Raw genomic sequence first — 20,256 nt, 5'->3', positions numbered from 1 at the left:
AGGGTTTTTCCATTTCTGGGAGCAAACACACGATGAGATGATGAAAGATAAAAACTAACACATATTTATTAAAACAATCAATATAATAGTTCCATGTTTACAAAACAGTGATCGGGCAGGTAAAGTGCTGCAGAATACTTAAATACGGACATTTTGTAATTCTCCAGTTTCTGGTTGCCCGGGTGGGGGTTACTCACAGACCGCGATGCCGCTCATGTGCTGAGAACAGACATGGAGACTACAGGGACTTTGTTCAGAAGGCTGGGACAGCCTGGAAAAAGTGCAGAACAAACACAGAACAAGTAGAACGAGTATCTTTTCAGATCCTGTTACTTTGGGTTACAATTACTTAACCTCCTCTGCATAGAATAGTATATTTTTTCCACTAACAAACAGAAGAATGGTCAGTAGGTGTGTGGTACATACACATGGAAACCCTGTGTGCTGGAAACGGGCGGTTTTGCACTAGATTTGACACCTAAGGCCACCAATCAGATGGTGATCCTGTCACTCACATGTACTGACACAAGGGGGAATTTTCCGAGCACAGAAGAGTGACCTGCATCCCTGCCCTGACATAGGTCGTTTTCTTCCATCAGGATGCATGAAGAAGCCACTGCAAGGCACAGGAGGGTGAGCCCTTTACTGCCAGGTAAGAGCACACACACAACACAAGCAGTACTGATCCCAGGGCAGGATCACACGCTGTTACCCCACGGCATTGCCTCACACTGTGCCCTCTACGCTGCCCGTGTGCCTTTTGACTGGAAATCGCACGCAAGCAGGCTTTCCATGGAAAAACTGCATGTTTCAGAGCTATGTACTGTCTTATACCCTGTCTTCCTGCCCATGCATCCAGTTTGAAGGATTGGAAGGTGACGACCATTCTCGGGAAGAAAGACGCTGTGGACCATTGTGACAGGAATTTTTAAGGAACTGCTATTTTGTGGCTGCTGCTATAATATAGCAAAATGAAGTTTTCTCAAGGGATTTACAACTGAAGGCAGTGTGGAAAGGATCCACAAAGGAGAGAAACATTTTCTTTGTGTTTTGCTGGCGAACTGCTGGCAGTGGAATGTATTGTATCCAAGCAAAGTGCTTCTTTCATGTGGTTGTGTGGGAGGGAAGGGATTATTTCCTGCAGAAAATTAAACATCTTTTCACTACCTGAGGAAGAATATTAAATGTTACAGAATTACATCCTTCCCATTACACAGTATTTAGGGGCTTGAATGTAATTGACTACCATGACAGCGGAAAAAAATTCTAAAGACACTCAACTAAGCAACTATGTCCCTAACTTTAGTGATTTACTTGTTCAAGTTTTGGTTGTTTTTTTCTTTCTGGGAGAAAAGAAATGTGACTCGTACTGGAGAAAAATCAATCTATTTACCTATCTTGAAACCAGAAAATGGGTAATTCACAAAAAGTCTGAGAAACTCCTCCAACTGCATTTCCTTCTGATCTAATCTATTATTCTAGAAGAGTGCCCCTGTGTTACATACTTTTATAACCACAAGTATTCTTCATAAAACAATAATAAAGTGCACGCTGTTACAATGCCACCATTGACAGCCAGCTAGTCTGTCCTGCAAATCTTCTCCAGAAAAGCCTGTGAAGGACTGCTCCCTCCCTCCCTCCCGCCTCTCCCTGTCCTGCAGCCTGTTTTCCCCTTCTGGCACCAGTACTCCTGGACAAGGAAGCACACAGTTGTTTGGGTGTCCTACAAAGTTTCATCAGCAACTTGGATTTGTAGTCTTTTTAACTGTACAGATTGTCCTAAACATGCAGCAAGAAAATGAGGCTTCTAAGTCATCTGAGAACTTTTTAAACTCACTGATGTTCCAACAAAAGCTTCTTTTAATTTTGGTCGGGTGTTTGGGTTTTTTTGTTTATTTGTTTTTTCCAAATGAGAAGGACAGGCTGGTGAAAGCTGAAGAAGAAACTTCGCAACCAATGCTGTGGAAGTGATGTGGGCCATGTTTTCTAATGATTTCCAGAAACTCAGGTGTTGAGATACTGTAATTTTGAAAGCTGCATCTTGTGGGATCTATATCCAGCATCCACTTATTTCATAATGTGTTTGATAATGAAGGCACCCTTTTAGTGGTAAAGGACAGCAAACACGGTCAATATGCATTACTGACACAAAAAGCACATGCAACAATAAAGCTAGTGTCAAAAAATCTCAGCATCCTTTCTTTTGCTATACTCTTTTTGGCCATCTGCCTATTTTTTCACCTCAAAAGGAAAAAAAATACAAAATGAAGTTAATTTCAAACACAGGTTTACCTACACGTATATGTTAGTGGAAGATTTTTATCATCTGTTGCTGTACTTTTTGAGGGTCCAAGATAACAGTATTCACCTCTTCAAATGCCAGCAAATGGAAATTTACTTGAGCAGTAGTAGCAGCTGACATGGTCCCTCAACTTGGCTAATGGTTTACATCACATTAGAAAAACTAGCTTTACTTCTTCCTATTTCTTGGATTACTATTGCTTGGTATTGCAGTGCAGTTTTGTCACAGGTGAACAAAAAAGCCCTAGAAAAATAAGTTATCTGCTTGAGATCCCATGCCACTCACTCAGCATATGTGGACTTCAAACCGGCAAATAATTTAAACAAGTTCTTCTTTGTTTTAAATTACATGCCAAGAAGAAGATTCTGAGTGTCTTCTCCAGCAACTGACCTCACCAAATACTTTTAAGTATCTTAACATATTCAGCTTGCAACACAACTTTTGTTGCAAGTGGAAGCAGCTATCATGGGGAAAAAAAGCCAAACCAAAACCTACAGAATCTCAAATTAAGGAAGTGGCACCTAAAAAGCCTTTATGCTTTTTTTAATCTCTAATCTCTAATCTTTACTCCAAACAATAACTACCCTCACCTGCTCCCAAAAAGGTTGTTCAGTTTACACAATATTAACTTTAAACATAAAATTCATTGGCTGACTTCACATGGGCAATACTGCCAAGGACCAGACTCCATCAAGGAACACAGCAGGTGGTCAGTCATATAACATGCCACTTTACAACTCTACAGGCCTATAACAGCAAAAAACTTGGAAATGCATCACCATATCCAAAATAATTCAAAGGTTTAAAGTATGAAATCAAGGGGTTTTTATAGTGTTGCACACATATTTAAACTCGAGTTGTGCCTGTTAATGTGTTTCATATATAGTAGATGAACTACACATAATGCTAACTGCAGGGATCCATACTTTTTGGTAGGATTGAAGGAGGTGAGATGTAGTTATAATCTCACTGCAGTCCTCTGATAATTTGCCCTCACAATGTGAGTCATTAATTTGTTACCTGATTGGAAAACTAGAGTAAATAAACTGTCGATATCAAGAATTTGGCTCAGGGCCCCAAAATAAATAGTTGGAAAAAAGATAAAAGAAACCTCTCCCCCAAACTGTTTTGAACAACTGACTTCCGACACACATCTGCAACCAAACAGTGGATAGATAATTCATTTCCATGCTATTACATTGAGGTATAACTACCAGAAACATTAAACTATCAGTATTAGCTGATATTTATCCAGTTAATTCACTCTGGGTAAGGGAAATTACTACAACACATCTAAAGGGATAGTTAAAGCTTACAGCTCAGAATTTTCTTCTTTTTTTTTTTTTTTTTTTTTTTTTTTTTTTTTGCATTTGATGGTATTTTTTTCTGTTTTATGTTTAATTTCTTCTGTGTAACCAGCTATAGCTTCCAGGTTAATGACTTCCAAGCAGATTTGAAAGGAAGCCTGAAGACTTTTTCTTTTCCTGGGATTCTGCTTCTTGGCCTTGTGAAAGTCCCAATTCTTTCTCAATCTGCTCTAGCTCAGACTGGTCAAGCAGTTCGAAATCATCAGCTTCCTCTGTGTCTGTCTCCTCGCTCAAACTGGGCGCTGCCTGTGAGGGAGCTTGCTGTAGGGACTGCAGCTGGTCTTTGATGGCAGCAGACACCGCTGCCGTGATGACGTCACCAGCAATTCCACTCATTAAATTAAAGGTTTGGTCACTGGTCAAAGGCAAGGACAACCCTGCAGTGGATGGTCTCTCTTTACGCTGTCTGGAAGCGTGATCCACCTTGACACCTGTTTGCTCTTTCCTTCGTTTTTGCTGGGTGGGCAAACCGATGCTTGAGTCATCGTCATCATTTGTGCCAGCACCATTTTCTAAAGAGGGAAACTCTAAAAGATCTCTAGCGAAAGCTTCTTCATGATCACTAGGTCGGTCAAAATCTGTTACAGGGTTAACAGAAGAAAACAGTGTTAGCACTCACAAAAGGTTTCCCAAAAAGACAGTCACATGTAAAAATGCAATTAGTAAGTGTTCCTTTGAATACATTTACTAATCCATACTCTAGTAGGTCTCAACTAGAAAGAGCATTATGTGAAATCTAAAACAAAATGGTTTTGAGGTCATAAATCCAGCACCACAAATCAACTGGTATCAACTTAACTATTTGAACAAAATAATTTCTAAAGCTAATTTTTTCTGGTATCTATCTGTAATGAAAAAACCCATGCAAATCTTCAGCACAGCTATTTCTAAATATACCAACCACATAAAGCCCTAAAATTTATAATATTTATTTTTCTTCACAATATATGTAAGTATGTAAGCATGTAAGGATGTGTTACAAGCTTTTAACATGCATATGGAATAATAAAAAAGAATGTTCATCTTTTTAAATAAATATATAAAACCAATGTAAAAATTTCTTTTTCCTTTCTTGGCCAATGCTTGCATTAAAAAGGAAACAAGAGATGGAAACTCTACAGATGATCAGAACTGTATCATGTTTTCAAGAGGATAAAAAGCAGGATGTAATCAATTAAAACATTACATTTTAACGTCTGCATTAATGAACGAGACAATATTTGTTATTAGAAATGTGTAAAACATACCGTGGAGTACATGGCCTGTGGAAGAGGCCTAAATAAGCACAAGAGAATACTTTCATCAAGTATTTGAATGAGAGGGTAAAAAAAAATCAGTTTGAACTTACTTTCTATGAAAAACAAGCAATAGGACCTTGTCGTAGGAGCATTCATAAGGGTTAAGGAAATAAATCCTAAAAATGACTCATATGTAATTTTCTCCATTTTCTTTAGGAAAGACAGGCTGGGAAGATGAGGAGGAAGGGTTGTGCTGTACACAGAGTGGTGGCTCGAATGCACAGAGCTTTGACAGATGAGCCAGTCCTCAGATGGATCTCATTTGGTCTTGCACTTTTGTGTATGTCCCATTTGCTGAAATGCTCCATGGGGAGGAAGAGTTATCTTGTTTATTTTTCACTTAGCAAGGCTTTAAATACAGTTTCTCACATGATCCTTACAGCCAAGCTGGTGAGCGAACAGGGCAAGGGAACCGTAAGGTGGGTGGAAAAGTGGCCGGACTGCCAGGGTCAAAGGCTTCATCAGCAACACAAGGTGCAGCTGGAGGCTGGTTATTGGTGTCTGTCACAGGGACTGAAACCAGCACTGCTCAAGGTTTTTATTAATGACTTGGATGACAGGATGGAGTGCACTCTGCAAGTTCATGGGCAGAAAGGAACTGCTGTGGGGCAGGTGTATTTGATATTCTGGAGGTCAGGATGCCTTCAGAGGGACCTCAACAGGCTGTATAAAGGAACAGGCTGAAAAGGAACATTGTGACATTCAACAAAAGCAGACGTGAAATCCTCCATCTGAGATGGAATAACCTGTGCAGCAGTACAGGCTTGGGGCAACAAGACAGAAAGCAGCTTTCCAGAAGAAGATCTGTGGGCAGCAAGTCAGTTGTATGCCCTTGCAGCAAGGAAGGCTGATCACACACTGAGCTGTAATAGCAAAATTGAAGGCAGAAAGTCAGTGGAAGGGATTTTCCTCCTCTATTCAGCAACTGACAGTGCACATTGAAGTACTTTGCCCAGTTTGGACCTCTCCAGTTCTAGGCAGACAATGGCATACAGGACTGAGTCCCCTGGAGGGCCAGCATGATTATTTAGGGGGCTAGAGAACGGTAGTATGTAGATGCTGAGAGAATGGGCCTTGTTCAGCCCCAAGAGAAGGTGGCAAAGTGGGAATCAGTTTAACTACTGAATGGGAAGGTAGAGAGAAGATGGGCCTGACTTTTCTAGACAGTGCACAGTGAAAAGATCAGAGTAAACTGACACAAACTGGAACATGGGAAATTTTGATTCACTACAAGAAAAAAACCTTTTCATCATGAGGGTAAGCAAATACTAAAAAAGGCTTTCCAGGGAAGTTGCGGAATCTCTACAACTGGAGGTGATCAGAATTCAAATGGTCGCAGCCCTGAGAAACTTCATAAAGCTTCAATGAACAGCTTTGAACCTGCTTTGGCTAGGAAGATGAATGAGATGAATGGCAATTGCTCTTTACAACTTACGGTTCTGTGATCATACAGTGCTGTCTATTTACAACTTGAAATACTAGAAAAATAATTTAAATTACTGATTTGGCCTGTAGTATCATCCTACTTGCCATTTACAGTGAACTTTTCCTAGGAGAAATGCAAGATGAGCAGAGCAACAGATCCACAGGTAAGACTACACCAAACTACTGCTGTCCTTAATCTTTATTCCTGCAAAGTGTTTACTGATAGCTTAGTCTGTAAAAAGTAAAAACTTTTTCTGGTCAGGATCAAGCCAAGTGCTTGAGAATCTTTTCCGAGTCTAAGTCTTCATAGGCTCATTGCTGGCTGTCTTCATTTCTAGTAGTAAAACCTAGTAATACTTTCTTTAATTGGCTGTTTAACAAGTCAAGAGTATTCACTGTTTCTTCCTCAGCTTTTCTTTGCTTAGCTTACCCACAAAAGCATTTTTAAGATGAGGACAGTTGTTACACAAGATGTATCCAAAACTATACAAAACACTATGATGAACCTTAAATTCATTTCAGAGGGAAAAACAACAACCCCGAAACCTTCTGCCTTCAAATTGTCTAATCATTTTGAGGTAATCTGCACGACTGGAATCCATGGATGATACAGATGAGGCTGTTACATACCATCAGATGTGTCTGTCTGTGGAGAATACCCCTCGGATAGGTTAAAGGTCCCATTATCGGTCCAGGATACTTCTGAGACATCTGTGTCAGACACTGACAGCTCTTTGGCAACAATTGCAGGGCTAACCTACACAGAAAACAGTCCCATACAGGGTATTCTTATACTCAAAAAAATCACACTACAGAAAGCCAATGCTTACAGACTGAAAAAAGTCCCTCTTGTATGTCATAGCAACATAAATCACCTCCTATTTAAGCTTTAACTGTAGAAACATGAAAATAGTATACAATCCTTAGAAGTGAAGCATCCCTCTTTGTAATAACGAAAAGCTGTAGTAATGTGGAGGTTTGACACTGGTTGACCACCACAATTATACTAAAGAAGCATAGAAAATTCCAGTTTTTCATTCTGAAAGTAATCCTACTGTCATGAAAGCAGAATCAGCCTGCAAATACGAAATACGTGTAATGTAATGAAATGAGTAAACTTGGACCAGAAAAACAGCTCAATATCTGTAAGACCATCAAAAATTAGCTGAACAAAAAACCCATTATCCCTTACCAATTTATTCAACAATATTCAGGTATGTCAGCTACGAATTTTTATCCCATGGGATATTTTTTTTGAAGGTTTTTTTTTCCACAGCAGAAAACCACCTTCAAAACAATCACTGTCAAAGTCAGGCTTTATACACTACTGATCAACTACTGCAATTCCTATTAAGATGAATTTTTTTCTATCAACCGGTATTCTGATTATAACAGAAAAACCTTTGCCATACAGTCATTTAGAATACTAGGAGAAAAATGAGATATTTGAGTGTTCTCATACGTATGTAGAAGGATTTTATAGATAATATACCTATTTGCACTGTCACTGAAAATTATTAGACAAGCATTTACAAAAATATCTGACGAATTACACAGGTCTTCCATTAATGTTTCCCTTTTGTATTTTAACTTGATAAAAATCAACTGCAATTTCACTATTGCAAATGAAAGTAACCACCTTTGCTATTAAATTCTAATGTAATCATTCTACAGCCAATACAAAATAAACACATTCTTAGCTCAGTAGGCCAAAGAAACCATTACCTTGAAGGCCAGAAGTCACAAATACAGTAGGTTAATTAGTATAAGGCTAAAGGTGGAGACAATGAATCGTCTAAAGCATACTGCTTAGTTCAGGAACACGGCCTCCTGGGGAGCTTAAAGTCTTCCACAGAAGAACAGACAGCAATCTAGATAGTCTCCCATTATCTATATAGATTTTAAAAGCAAGACAGGACTGACTGAAAAAAAGTCACCTTGGGACACAGAGCTGATATGTCTAATTCACTGTCATCTTCTGTGGGTTTTGTTTTTGCTGTTTCTGAAAGAAAAAAGATATATTTTTTATCCTACTCATGACAATGGATTTCCAGGTTCAGTGTGTGTTCTCTGTCACACAGCTTGTGTAGCACAATAACCTTCCACCTGCTGACACAGTGCATCATTTATGTACTATGCTACCAGGAAAACAAGCCTGACTCAGAGACTGGCTGCTTATCAAAATACAGCAACCAAAGTGGCAGAGAGAATGTTATTCTGAGGACATTCCAATAGATCTATTTACCTGCATTGTACTTCCTCCAGGAGTCTCTGTTGCTCACCATAATGTCGTCTGCCCTGGCAATTTACATCTCTCTTTTAGACTACACTGCTGGTACAATGCACAGGTGCAATTGGTTTTAGAACAGGCTGTGTAGCTATCCCACCACATTACTTTTACAGGAGAACATGCAATTTTCTTGATAGTTACATGTAATCTTCATTCACAAACCTCTTCTTCTACCAGCACCCACTTACCCTGCATCCACGGTCATATGCAAATATGCCTACAAAGCATCCTCTGAAGTCTGGTACAATGTTGCTCTTTACAGATAAGCAGAGATACAAATTTTGCCTCCTCTGTCTGAGAATCTTTTAAACCAATATAAAATGGTTTAAACACAGTCATAGTGTTCTTGGTTGCCTCTTCTTGCAACATGCTCTCTTCTCTCTTGTGTCACCACAAGGTTTTGTGAATCCATGTGGTGAACCCAAGGGGCAAAGCAAGGTAGGGAACTTGTCTGGGCTAAATTAAACTGGAGGATGAGATGCAGGAAAGAATGCATCTAACTTCAACCATTTTCCCAGTGCTGGCTTGTGAATTGTATTAAACAATAGTCTGATCTTTTCCTCTGCCAGTTTCACTTAAAAACTGAACAAGTAGAATAATGCATGAAAGAAAATTTCCAATGCATTATAACTTATTTCCAATAACTATCACATTACATGTAAGGGAAGGGGAAAAGACACAGGGTGGTTCTCCTTGGGTCTAGGAACAGCACATTGTATGATGAATGGTTACAAGAAATGCATGTTTTAAAGCAGATATTAAGTCTACTGACGTAGCACTAATTAAAAAGTGTAGGCTACCTGAAAATAGTGGGACTACACTACAAAGGTTTAATTACCAAAACTGGAGCACGCACAAAGAACAAATTAAAGATAACAGTGGTCATATACATATTTTTCTTGAAATAGCTTTATTGCTTAAAATCGAAAAGTTTGCAGTATGAGAAAGATTTCAGGTGAGATACGTGAAATTTTGTTTTAAATTGGTTTCTTCCCTTTCCACCTATAAACTTTGATTAATTTGTAGCTGCTATCCTGTGGCAATTCTTATATGCTTATTGAGTATTTGGAGAAGAAGACAAACTCTTTTTGCTGGAGGGAGTGAAACCAAGGTGGATTTAGATACAGGAACAGAGTTTGGTCTCTTACTGAAAATTCTGTTATGTACTTATTTTGAGACTCTTGAGTGAGTCTCTCTCCTGGGCAAGTTTGCCTTATCTAAACAGAGATAAGCATTGCAAGCTTACAGCAAGTAGTTTTTTTCTGAAGATTTATAAGCAGTACATCTAATCACACACAAAGAGCTTGCCTTGTTTCTTTCCATGAAGTAGTAATTTACTTATCATCATACCCAGATATTTGACATATGTTGTCACTCCTTATAAAGCTAATAACAGTAGCCAGGTTCAAAGCAAGAAGTATCTCTACAGTTGGCTTCTCAGGACAAACCAAACTGTCTGCAAGGTGAATAAAATGCTCTGCATAAAGAAATACATTACTTGGGACTATAATTAATTACTCACCAGATCTCTCTTTTTTCTTCTGATTGATATATTCCACTATTCCAAAATCTAGTTTCATCAGAACAGCCTTTATTTTGCTGCACAGTTTCTGTCCAAATTCATTGCACTTAAGGAAGGGACATAAAAAGGCACACAATACTGTGATAAAAATGAAGACAAAGAAAAAAAAGGTATTGAAATATTGTTGTACAAGAAGTCACTCAATAAAGCTTAAACAATGCCTTTGCATAAGATAACTACTAATTTTACATAATACAGTTAGTTTTACATAAAAATGCACTGTGAAATGCCCATGTCAGACACTTCTAAGGTCAAATCCAGTTTTCAGGAGCCATTCCCACTCATCAGGAAAATACCATTATATTCCTATCAATTGACATCTTTTTTACTACCAGTAAGACATGATTTGTGGTCATTACAACATTTATCATTACCTTGACTTAGCCTGATTTTGATATCTTGACCTGACAAACATGACTATGCAACATTGTGCCAGAATCAACACACTGAAAAAACTCGTAAGCTGACTTCCATATGACAAAAAAATGTAAAATATTTCTCCCTTATATCTGATCTAAATTGATCCTCCTTCAGTTTAAAACCATTACTTCTTGTGCTATTGCAACAGGCACTGCTCAAATGTTTGTCCCCAGCTTTCTTAGAAGCCCTCTCCAGGAACTGAAAGGCCTCTCCCCAGAGTCTTCTCCTCTCCAGGCTGAACATCCCCAACTCACTCAGCCTGTCTTCACAAGAGAGGTGCTCCAGCCCTCTGATCATCTCCATGTCCCACCTTTGGACTCAACTGTCATTCCTGTGCTGGGGACCCCCAGGACTCCAGGTGGGGTCTCACCAGAGCAGAGCAGAGGGGCAGAATCCCCTCCCTCACCCTGCTGCCCACGCTGCTTTGGATGCAGCCCAGGACACCATTGGCTTTCTGGGCTGTGAGTGCACAGTGCTGGGTCATGTCCAGCCTCTCACCCAACAGCACCCCCAAGTCCTTCTGGGCAGGGCTGCTCTGATCTGTTCATCCTCAGCCTGGTTCTGGGGGTTGCCCTGACTCGGGTAGAACACCTTGCTCTTGGTCTTGTTAAACCTCATGAGATTCCCAGGAAACCACTTTTTGAGCTTGTCCAGGTCCCTCTGGATGGCATCCTGTCCCTCAGACTTGTCAACTGCACCAGAGAGATTGGTGTCCTCTGCAAACTTGCATGTATGTATGTCATGGGTTAGCAAGCTGAGTCTCGGAAGTGATGCTCTTCTTACAGCTTCCCCTATGACCTGACAGAACCTATCAGCTGGCCAGTTTGAATATGGACAATTCTGTAAGCCACTTAAAGTTGTGACTGCCTCTGTGATCCACACTTAAGAATAGACAAACTCCCCCCCAAGCTCTCTCTCATTTCCAGTGCTGGGACAGGTGGCTGCGGGCCCCGAGTGGGGGCCAGCGGGCCCGGCCCAGGCCCTGCTCGGGCCAGGCTGGACCGGGCCACGGCCATCCTGGAGCCGATGGACCTGTTCCACCCGCGGAACCCCCCCACAGCAGGGCTGTGGGCAGCCAGAGCAGCTCGGCTCCCCCCCCTCTCCACGTCGATAAGCCACATTTCAGCTGCAAGGCCGAGGTGAGATTAACCCTTTTAGTGCTGTGAAGAGCTGAAAACCTGAGGGAAGAGAAAGAGGAGATGCTTAAAGCTGAAATTCTGTTGTAAAACTATGAAGTATCAGAGTACCCGTTGTAATTTCATGAAGGCATGGGGGGTGGAGTGTTCAACTTGTACTTGTGAGCAAAAGCACCTGCGCTGAGATAGGCAGATGCTGAAGCAGCTGTAATTTCATGAGAAGTTTGGACAGGGAGACATGGAAGCGATGAGGACTTTTGCTCCAAATGGGAAAGGAGAAAACCTCAGTTCCTAGAGATGCTCCCAGAGATAGTCCTAACGATGAAGATGAGGAAGACCCTTTGCTCCCAGGGAAGGAGAAGGGCCTCTGTTCTTAGAGATGAAATGCTCCCAGAGATGGGTGAAGAGAACTTTTGTTTCTGAATGGCTCGACTTTAAAATTGCACCCCAAAAAACTTCAAGAGTGGACCCTCAAAAGCAGTTGTGGGAAAAGCTGCAGGTTGGGGGAAGGGACTCACATGCGAGCAGAGAGACTCCTCTTCCTAAATGGACTGAACAAAGTTATTTGGAAGTGGACGGCTGTCTCATTGTGATAACGTTTTTATAGCACGAGTAAGAAGAGACTTCTCTTCCTAAATGGACTGAACAAGGTTATTATGGAAGTAGTAAACAGACTGAACATCTTAAGGGTTGTCTTTTTACATTGTCAGTGGGAGAAGGGAGGAAGGTGGGGGGAGGAGAAGTGTTCTGAAGGTGTGGTATAAATTTTTTTTTCCTTCTTTTAGGTCTGTTAATAAACTTCTTTATATTCTTTCAAAGTTGGTGCCTGCTTTGCATTTCTCCTAATTCTTATCTCACAGAAGATAAACAGTAATGAATATTTTGGGCCAAACCACTACACTAAATTGGTGTTTCCGCCCGGGAACAGAACCAAACCCGCTACAGTGTGTAAACAGATACATAAATAAATAAATAAATACTCGCTATACAGAGACCAAATAATGAACAATACACATATACACTAATCATGACTGAAAAAAAGACCATACTTACACAAGACATAGGAGAGGACAACTCCAGGAATGTAACTTCCCACGACAGTGAAAAACGTACATATGCTGCAGACTAGTAGGCAAAACTGGCAAAAACATTAAAATTCACCATTAACACTTCCACTTAAATGATTAGATCATTTTGCAAAAGAAAGATGTTGCATGCTAATGAAATCTGGAATGCAGGGCAAAATTGAAGGTTGTTTTTTAGAACTGGGAAATACTTCTAACACTTCTGGTGAAAATACGCATCAAACAGTCCATTTTGGATAATTAGGATGCATCCCCTCTTCTATCATTAAAAACCTGCTATTTTTATTCATTTACTGTAAAGCTTTAACGAGTGCATGTTTACTGCTAAAATTACACCCTCATTGCATGAAAAAAGACTGGACGGTTTATATGCAGGAAAAAACCCAACTCAATAATTGCAATATTATAATGCATACTTGCTGTATGCTTACCAAAGGAAAACATCCTTCCCCTACCTACAGCTCTCTCCCCTGTTGTGTTGCTTTGTGAAACTGCTTTCTCTCATATGCTGGCAAGCAATCTTGTGATGCTTGTTGTCTACTCTAGCACCTCTGTTAATGACAAGACTGAGCCGAATTTTCAATAAAAAATTTGAGATTTGGCCTTTGTGGTGACTGAGACATAACAGTGCATCTTTCACAACTGCACAGTGCTGAGTACACAACGGAGCTGTTCAAAGTTTGCAGAAAGGATCCATTTGCTTTTGGAACTGAATTGCAATAAAACGGTTAATTTGAAGAAATTTTGCACACAGCATTATTGCCTAATTTGCTTCTAATTATTGAAGTAAAAATAATGACATGGCTTAGAAAATGAGGCCAGGGAAAAGAAGGGAAGACATGCTACCAAAATTAGCTTTTCTAAACCAGTATTAGCTATCTCTTAACATGCAGTTACTGTCATGTTACCACATTACTGATACTGCATTTCCTTACTTCACTATAAACTTCTTTTAAATATAACTTTACTGTCCAAACATACAACTACTCTTTATATAATTTATTTGGGTTTTTTTCTAGAGGTATTTCATCCTGTTGCTCATCTGTATTTTCAGTCTAAACTGCTAATATTTGAATGTGGTACTACATACTTTCTATTTGCTAATTCTGAATGGCCTGTTTTCAGGAAAGATTTTCTGGCAAAATGAAAAGAGATTAAAAGAGGAGAAAAAGACTCGTAGTCTTCAACTTGTATTTAGCAATACAAATATAAAAATGTAATCTACTATTATCATAATATACTTCTATATTATTTATATTTTTCTTTGGAAAAAAAAATCTGCTTCACTTTTGACTAGAAGTAGATAATAATATTCTTCCTAGTTGGAGGAAAAAAAGCCCTACTCTTGCTTGCTTCTTCATGAACTGGGTTCTCCAGCTCAGCCTTTTACTAGTAAAAAAAGGGAAAATCACCAACTGTAAGTGTATAGAAGAAAAATTATCACAATCAAGTATGAGGAACTCTCTTCATGCAGCTATTCCTGAAAACTAATTATTTGTGAAAAAACCCCATGTTTATGTCTAGGAACAGGCCTATTTACTTCTTCGCTTTTTCAAGTCTTTATTAAATTGTGATGTTTTAGATTTCCTTTAAAAAGTCCATGGAATAACCGGTGAAGTTCCAACAGCTGTAAGGGGATGGACTGTATTGCTATAAACTTCATTGTGAACAGCTTTTCTCACTGACTACCTACCCATATTCTTCAAAGCAAAAAAAAAAGTTAGCATAAACTCATGACTGAAGGCATCAGAATGCACATTTTCTTTTCTTTTTTTTTTTTGCTTGCTCACCTGTTGTTTTATAAATATATCTCACCTTTTTATTACATAATATAGAACTGTTAATCTTACTGGGGAGTGCTTACCTTGCCAGGGTTTTGTTCCTTAAAGTGGGACATTTCTTGAAGAAATACAAATAAATTCATCAGTGCGTCTGAAATGCACTGATTTATTCTGGGTCTGTAGTCTTGACTGGAATCGGTGACCTTCCAGCTGAGTAAAACAAACAAAAATACCCAACTTTGTTTACAGCTCATATGAAATTTGAAACTGGTTGAAAACACCATGTTGTAAAGCCATTGCCTCTGGCAATGCAATGGCTGCTGATATGCTAGAGACACATGTGCTAGTTTCTATGTATTTTATACTAAGCTAATTCAATATTTTTAACTAAAAAAAAATCTGTTCAGTAGTAGCAGTTTTCAGTCCATACAAAAATTACTGCTTATTCATTCTGGTCATATGAAGACATTGAGTTCAAGGCACAGTTGTCATCTAAATCAAGCAACTGACCTCAAATTTGTTTTTTAATATTATTTTTTCTTTAAAAAATATAACACAGTACTTTTCATTGCCACCAGATGGCCATACATATTAATAAATTTCATTTTATGCATATAATCCTTGTGCTTTTTCTTTTCTATTTTTTATCTTGTTCTGCAAACTATGATGATGAAATTGCTACCCAACCTAGAAAAAAAGAAATTGCTCTTGAGGTCTTGCTGTTTACATTCATTTTCCTACTGAATTTCAGTTTTTCTATTGTATTGAAAGGACTGTTTCTAAAGCTTATCTTATGACTGTTCAGTAACTTTAATAAAATAATACCCTCCAGAAAGAACCTGTACCAAAGAATTTGCTGACAACCATGAGAAAGCATATGTGTCTATCACATTTGGGGCTGATCAGTGCATCCAATACTGAGCTTAAATGGTTACATCATATACTTTGGTGGACTAAACAAAACGTCTACAAGGAAGCTGTTTTATGAAACAACAAATAATAATAAAGACATACACAGGCCGGTAATGCCAAATCAAACTGGTACAAAGAATGGACGAAGCCCCGTGCAAACGCTGAGAATCTGAAGTAAATTCCACCCCAGCTTTAGTGAGTTACCTTTCACATAATGCACTGCTGAGTACAGACAGCGTCGATCGCAGTGAATGCAAGCCAGCCATGAGCAACTCTGGTCATTTTACCGACATGTAAAACCCATTGCATGTCTAATCCATCACTGCCTTAATAGTCAACATTTTGTCACAGGTGGATTGAATTACAAGATAAATAAAAATTACATTATGAAAAAATGACTGTACAAGGGTCGATGCATAGCCATAAGGGGACACACAGACGGTCACATCAAACTCCCGACTCCTATCAGTTACACCGTCTCCGCAGTCTCATTTTTGTAAAAAAGCACAATTTCGGTCAAATATGCTCCGCGGAGACCCTTGCCTGTCTCCCGGCTCTCCTCGTCCGCCACGAGGTGGTGGCACAGCCCTGCGGGGACCAGCCAGGGACGGGAGAGGCGCGGGGGACACAGCCACACTGCCCGGAGGTGACACAGCCACACTGCCCGGAGGTGACACAGCCACACTGCCCGGAGGGGACCGCGACCCGCAGGAAGCGGCGGCATCAGCCACGGGGTAGGGCTCATTGAAGTCCAAACCCCAGAACTGGTGCCCTGCTCCTGACTGCATTATAGGGTTTATAGTGTTGCAGTGGTGTGATTTCCTCTTACATTACAACACAGTCAGGGTGCAGGGTTTTTTTCCTCCCCTTTGAAAAAAAACCCAAAAAACAATGAACTATTTAAAACAGTGCACCTGAAATACATAGGATAAGAGTCCCCTGTCTTGGGCTGGGTGACTTTCGCAATTTCCCAGCCATGCAAGGCACCGAATGCAGATATTTGCTCCTGACAGAGGATGTAAATAAAACCATAACATAACTCACAGAGATCACGGCAGGAACCCAGCTGGAGGGATGAGCAATGTTACACAGAACTTTCTGTCTGCATACCACCCACAATAAAGATTTCAATTTCTATCATATCTGATAATTAGTGGCTTCAGAAGAGTATTACACAAGGGGTTTGGCCTATGGGAACTGCAATTTTTATGGATAGGCTACTCCCCCTAAAGAAACACTGCTTCCAGGTTTTGTAAACCATTCTACAGCACTAATAATAAACGCCTTAAGAGCTGCCCAATTATTCCAGTACTGAAAACTACTATTATGACAGTGTTCTGAATAAAAAAATCCTTTTACAGACTTTTATTCCTACCCTTTATTTAAAATTGTTGACAATCAAAGTAGAACTTCGTAGAAGCACAAAGCAAAAATGAACAGGCCTGATGCCTACTATCAAATTAGAGCTCTGAAATACCTAGGACAATTGTAGATACTCATTTTAATAATTTTAAGCTAATAGCAAAAACAGAGAGGGGAGTAAAGATGAAAGCATAAAGTACAATAAAAATGCAAACTATTTTCACATATGCTAACCACTAATATAGAGACAATATGGATTAAAGAGGAGATGTAACAAGGCACAATGGGATAGCCAGTAACAATTCAAAATAAAATGCATATTATGAAGAAGAAGTGCACATTTGCAGGGAAAGTTCTCTGGAGTTGCTTTGCTTGGTTGCTAGTGATGCTTTCTTTAGCCAAGCTGTTGAAAGCATGAGCTGCAGTGCAAAATAAAATATATTGCTATATGCTTTGGCCCTGTGGTCCACATGTGGTGCATGGACAAGAAGCAAGAAGAGTGGATGGTACAGGTGAAATTTCCTTCAAAACATTGCAAACCCACTACTGAGATCCACAAAAGAATACTTGGCAGTTGCTTCTAGGCCACAAGAAATCGTAAGACACCTTTGTCAGTTCTACAATAGCTACAATTTTCTATTTTACAAGGAACACCAGGGACTATTTTGAAGCCTTATTCTGATCTTAGGCAATTAGAGGTGTAACAAAGTCAGCTTGCTGATCTTCAGCGTGACAACCAGATGCACATGCTGCATCTTCTTGTTCGCACCTCCCAACAACTACCAGCCGTGGTGATGTCTGTTCTTCCTGTCTTTTTACGCTGAGCCCACTTTAATGGTAGTGTTACCCACAGTCCAGAGAGTTGGAACAAGGGAGAAGCAACAGATCCTGGTGAAGGGGGAGTGAGAAAGAAAGGAGGTACATCATATAGTTGTATGTACAACATATAATGTATGTACACAAACACAGAGAGGTTATGTCATGGTCCTGTAAAAACAGAGATAACTATTACGTCTGCATTAGATCAAAAGGAAACAGGCACACAATGATGCATACTCCAGAGAAATTAATTTTCCAATGATCACATTTAAAGATAAAAAGGGAAAAAGAAGATACGTGAAGTGATGTAGATGATGAGAGTGGAGTGCCTGACTATGACGTTAGTCAACCAAGAACACAAAAAGTATTTTAGCATAATATTAGTGGGGTTACTCACAATGCCTTAATACATGACTTAAATGTGAACCCTACACTTCCTGCCAAAACAGCTTTAGGGACTGCTGTCCGGGTGCTCCTTTGGGGATAAGCAGCCAACTCTCTCTGAATACTTTCAAAGGTTTTTGTGGATAATTTAGAAAGAATAACATTTTATGCTCCCATCACATCCTTAGTTTGATATACAGTGCTACACTTCCATTCTAAAACTACTCTCAGTAAGGTTGAGGGTGTTCAGAAAAAATAAATTACTCACATCCTTCTGACTGCCTATTGCATCATTTCTATAACTGAGCAAATATATAAACTGTTGCCTAGTAATTGTAAAAAAAAACCTACCCAAAACACTCTGCCACCCAGACGCTTCCACTGATCACAGTCACAAACTCTGGCCAGAAGAGTCAGTGGCATTACATTCGCTAAAAATGACTGATGCTGTCATGCTCTCATTTTTGTAGCTAGACATCTGTTCAAGCAAAGCCCCATCACATTTCTCTCAGAAAGGTCAGCAGATCTCATGTTACTGGTTTAAAGATCTCTGCGTGATGTGCTGGATTTTTTTTTAATTATGTGTACATAGTTTTCTCTGTATCTTCATGCAGATAGGCTACTCAGAACTGCAGCAGTGACAGAGAACACCATGATGTGCTGGATCGGAAGGACTGCACCCACATAAACATAGAGTTAGTAATTATAGAGCTTCTAAACCCTCTTAATTTCTCAACTGTAACCACACACATTTGAAGCCTGTGCCCTCTGTAATTTTCAGGGTAACTTAGAATGTAGTAGCCAAGGTGGAAGAACTGAAAGTTACAGTCCCAAAGATATGTAAATCAAAATATAGGTAATATGGCTATTTTGTAGTTTTAAAAAAAGTAATATCTAGAACATATAGAATGGTGCAGCTGTAAGGGATCTGGATATCAAAGGACAAACAAGCAACCAGGAGTTCATCCTGAAACTTAACCAAGAGAAATGCAGTGTGCAAACTGTCAGCACACCCCAATCGAGCAGGTCTACCTTTTCAGAGCTTTCACAGGTTTCTGCTGTAAGAAAGAAGTCACCACAGTGCAGAAGGGAGTGATTATAATGATACAGTTTTTCTCTGAAGCAAACATTTTATACCTGAAGACCTATACAAAAATGTAGGTTTTTGAAATATTTCTTCTAAATTGTTAAGGTACAGAGATAAAGAATTTAAAATAGTATCTAGACTAAAAAGGTTTGTGTAAAAAAATTTTTTTTTTACATATAAATTTCAGGAGGGCATATACTGAAAAGGAAAATAAACACCCCTTTCCCTTTCCAAAATATAAAATAGTGTTAAAAGAACATTTTACAGTTAAGTGCATTAAAGTACAAATGGCAAAACCTCTAAAATCTACTATTGAACTGTGGTGGAACACTATTGATTAGCCTTACAAAAACACAATGTAACACATTTGTGAATGTTATGTGCACTATGTGGAAAGACAGAATGGCCAGCACCACTAAACTCACAGCACAGCATCTTAATGACCTATGTGGCTAATTTTAAAGGTGACTATGTAGCACTGTGCTCTATCCTGTGCCACTTTTGGATCATATGCAATCGTTAAGTATACTAAAATAATTATATGTGTGTCATGTGGCCATGACCAAGTCAATAAGACCTGCTATTTAAATGAATCACTGGGACACCATGTAAAATCCTCCTCGCTTCAAAGACTTCCGCAAAAAAAAGCTGTGTCACTGAAAGAAAAAGCAAAACCAGGAAGCATCCACAAATACACTCCATTCTTAGACTTCAGGGAGAATCTTCATCTACAACCTTTTTGCTACAAATGTTATAAAGCTTTTCTAACAGAAATATCTCCAGCTTGTGGATATCCATATGCACCTTATTTCCCATTGCTAATCCACATGAGCTGCACAGATTTAGGCTCACTAACATGCAGTACTGTGGATAACATCCTTTAACTGATCACATTTGACCATCCCTTCAATGCCGAGACTTTGGCACCCTTGGAATCTCTAAGATATACAGACAGATCTTGTTTTTAAAATGAAGCTGGAGAATGTAGCTATCAGCCTTAAAGAGT

At 39.3% G+C, this 20,256-nt stretch overlaps 1 protein-coding gene across 3 annotated transcripts in view; it reads right to left on the bottom strand.

Annotated features, from left to right (window-relative positions):
* Positions 1 to 43: 43 nt before the first annotated feature.
* The window catches only part of RETREG1 (reticulophagy regulator 1), a 65,771-nt gene continuing 45,558 nt past the window's right edge, over positions 44 to 20,256 (bottom strand). For all 3 annotated transcript variants that reach the window (XM_048311518.1, XM_048311527.1, XM_048311535.1), the window contains 6 exons: positions 14,770 to 14,896; positions 12,874 to 12,958; positions 10,205 to 10,342; positions 8,330 to 8,394; positions 7,023 to 7,149; positions 44 to 4,247 (listed from right to left, as the gene is read on the bottom strand). In XM_048311518.1, coding sequence (XP_048167475.1) covers positions 3,736 to 4,247; positions 7,023 to 7,149; positions 8,330 to 8,394; positions 10,205 to 10,342; positions 12,874 to 12,958; positions 14,770 to 14,896 — 1,054 coding nt within the window. In that variant the 3' untranslated portion in view covers positions 44 to 3,735. The remainder of the gene's footprint in view (positions 4,248 to 7,022; positions 7,150 to 8,329; positions 8,395 to 10,204; positions 10,343 to 12,873; positions 12,959 to 14,769; positions 14,897 to 20,256) is intronic.

The sequence above is a fragment of the Corvus hawaiiensis genome, chromosome 1, assembly GCF_020740725.1.
Source record: "Corvus hawaiiensis isolate bCorHaw1 chromosome 1, bCorHaw1.pri.cur, whole genome shotgun sequence".
Classification (NCBI taxonomy): Eukaryota; Metazoa; Chordata; class Aves; order Passeriformes; family Corvidae; genus Corvus; species Corvus hawaiiensis.
Note: the sequence above shows the minus strand (reverse complement) of the source record. Positions and strands in the feature narration are given on the sequence as shown.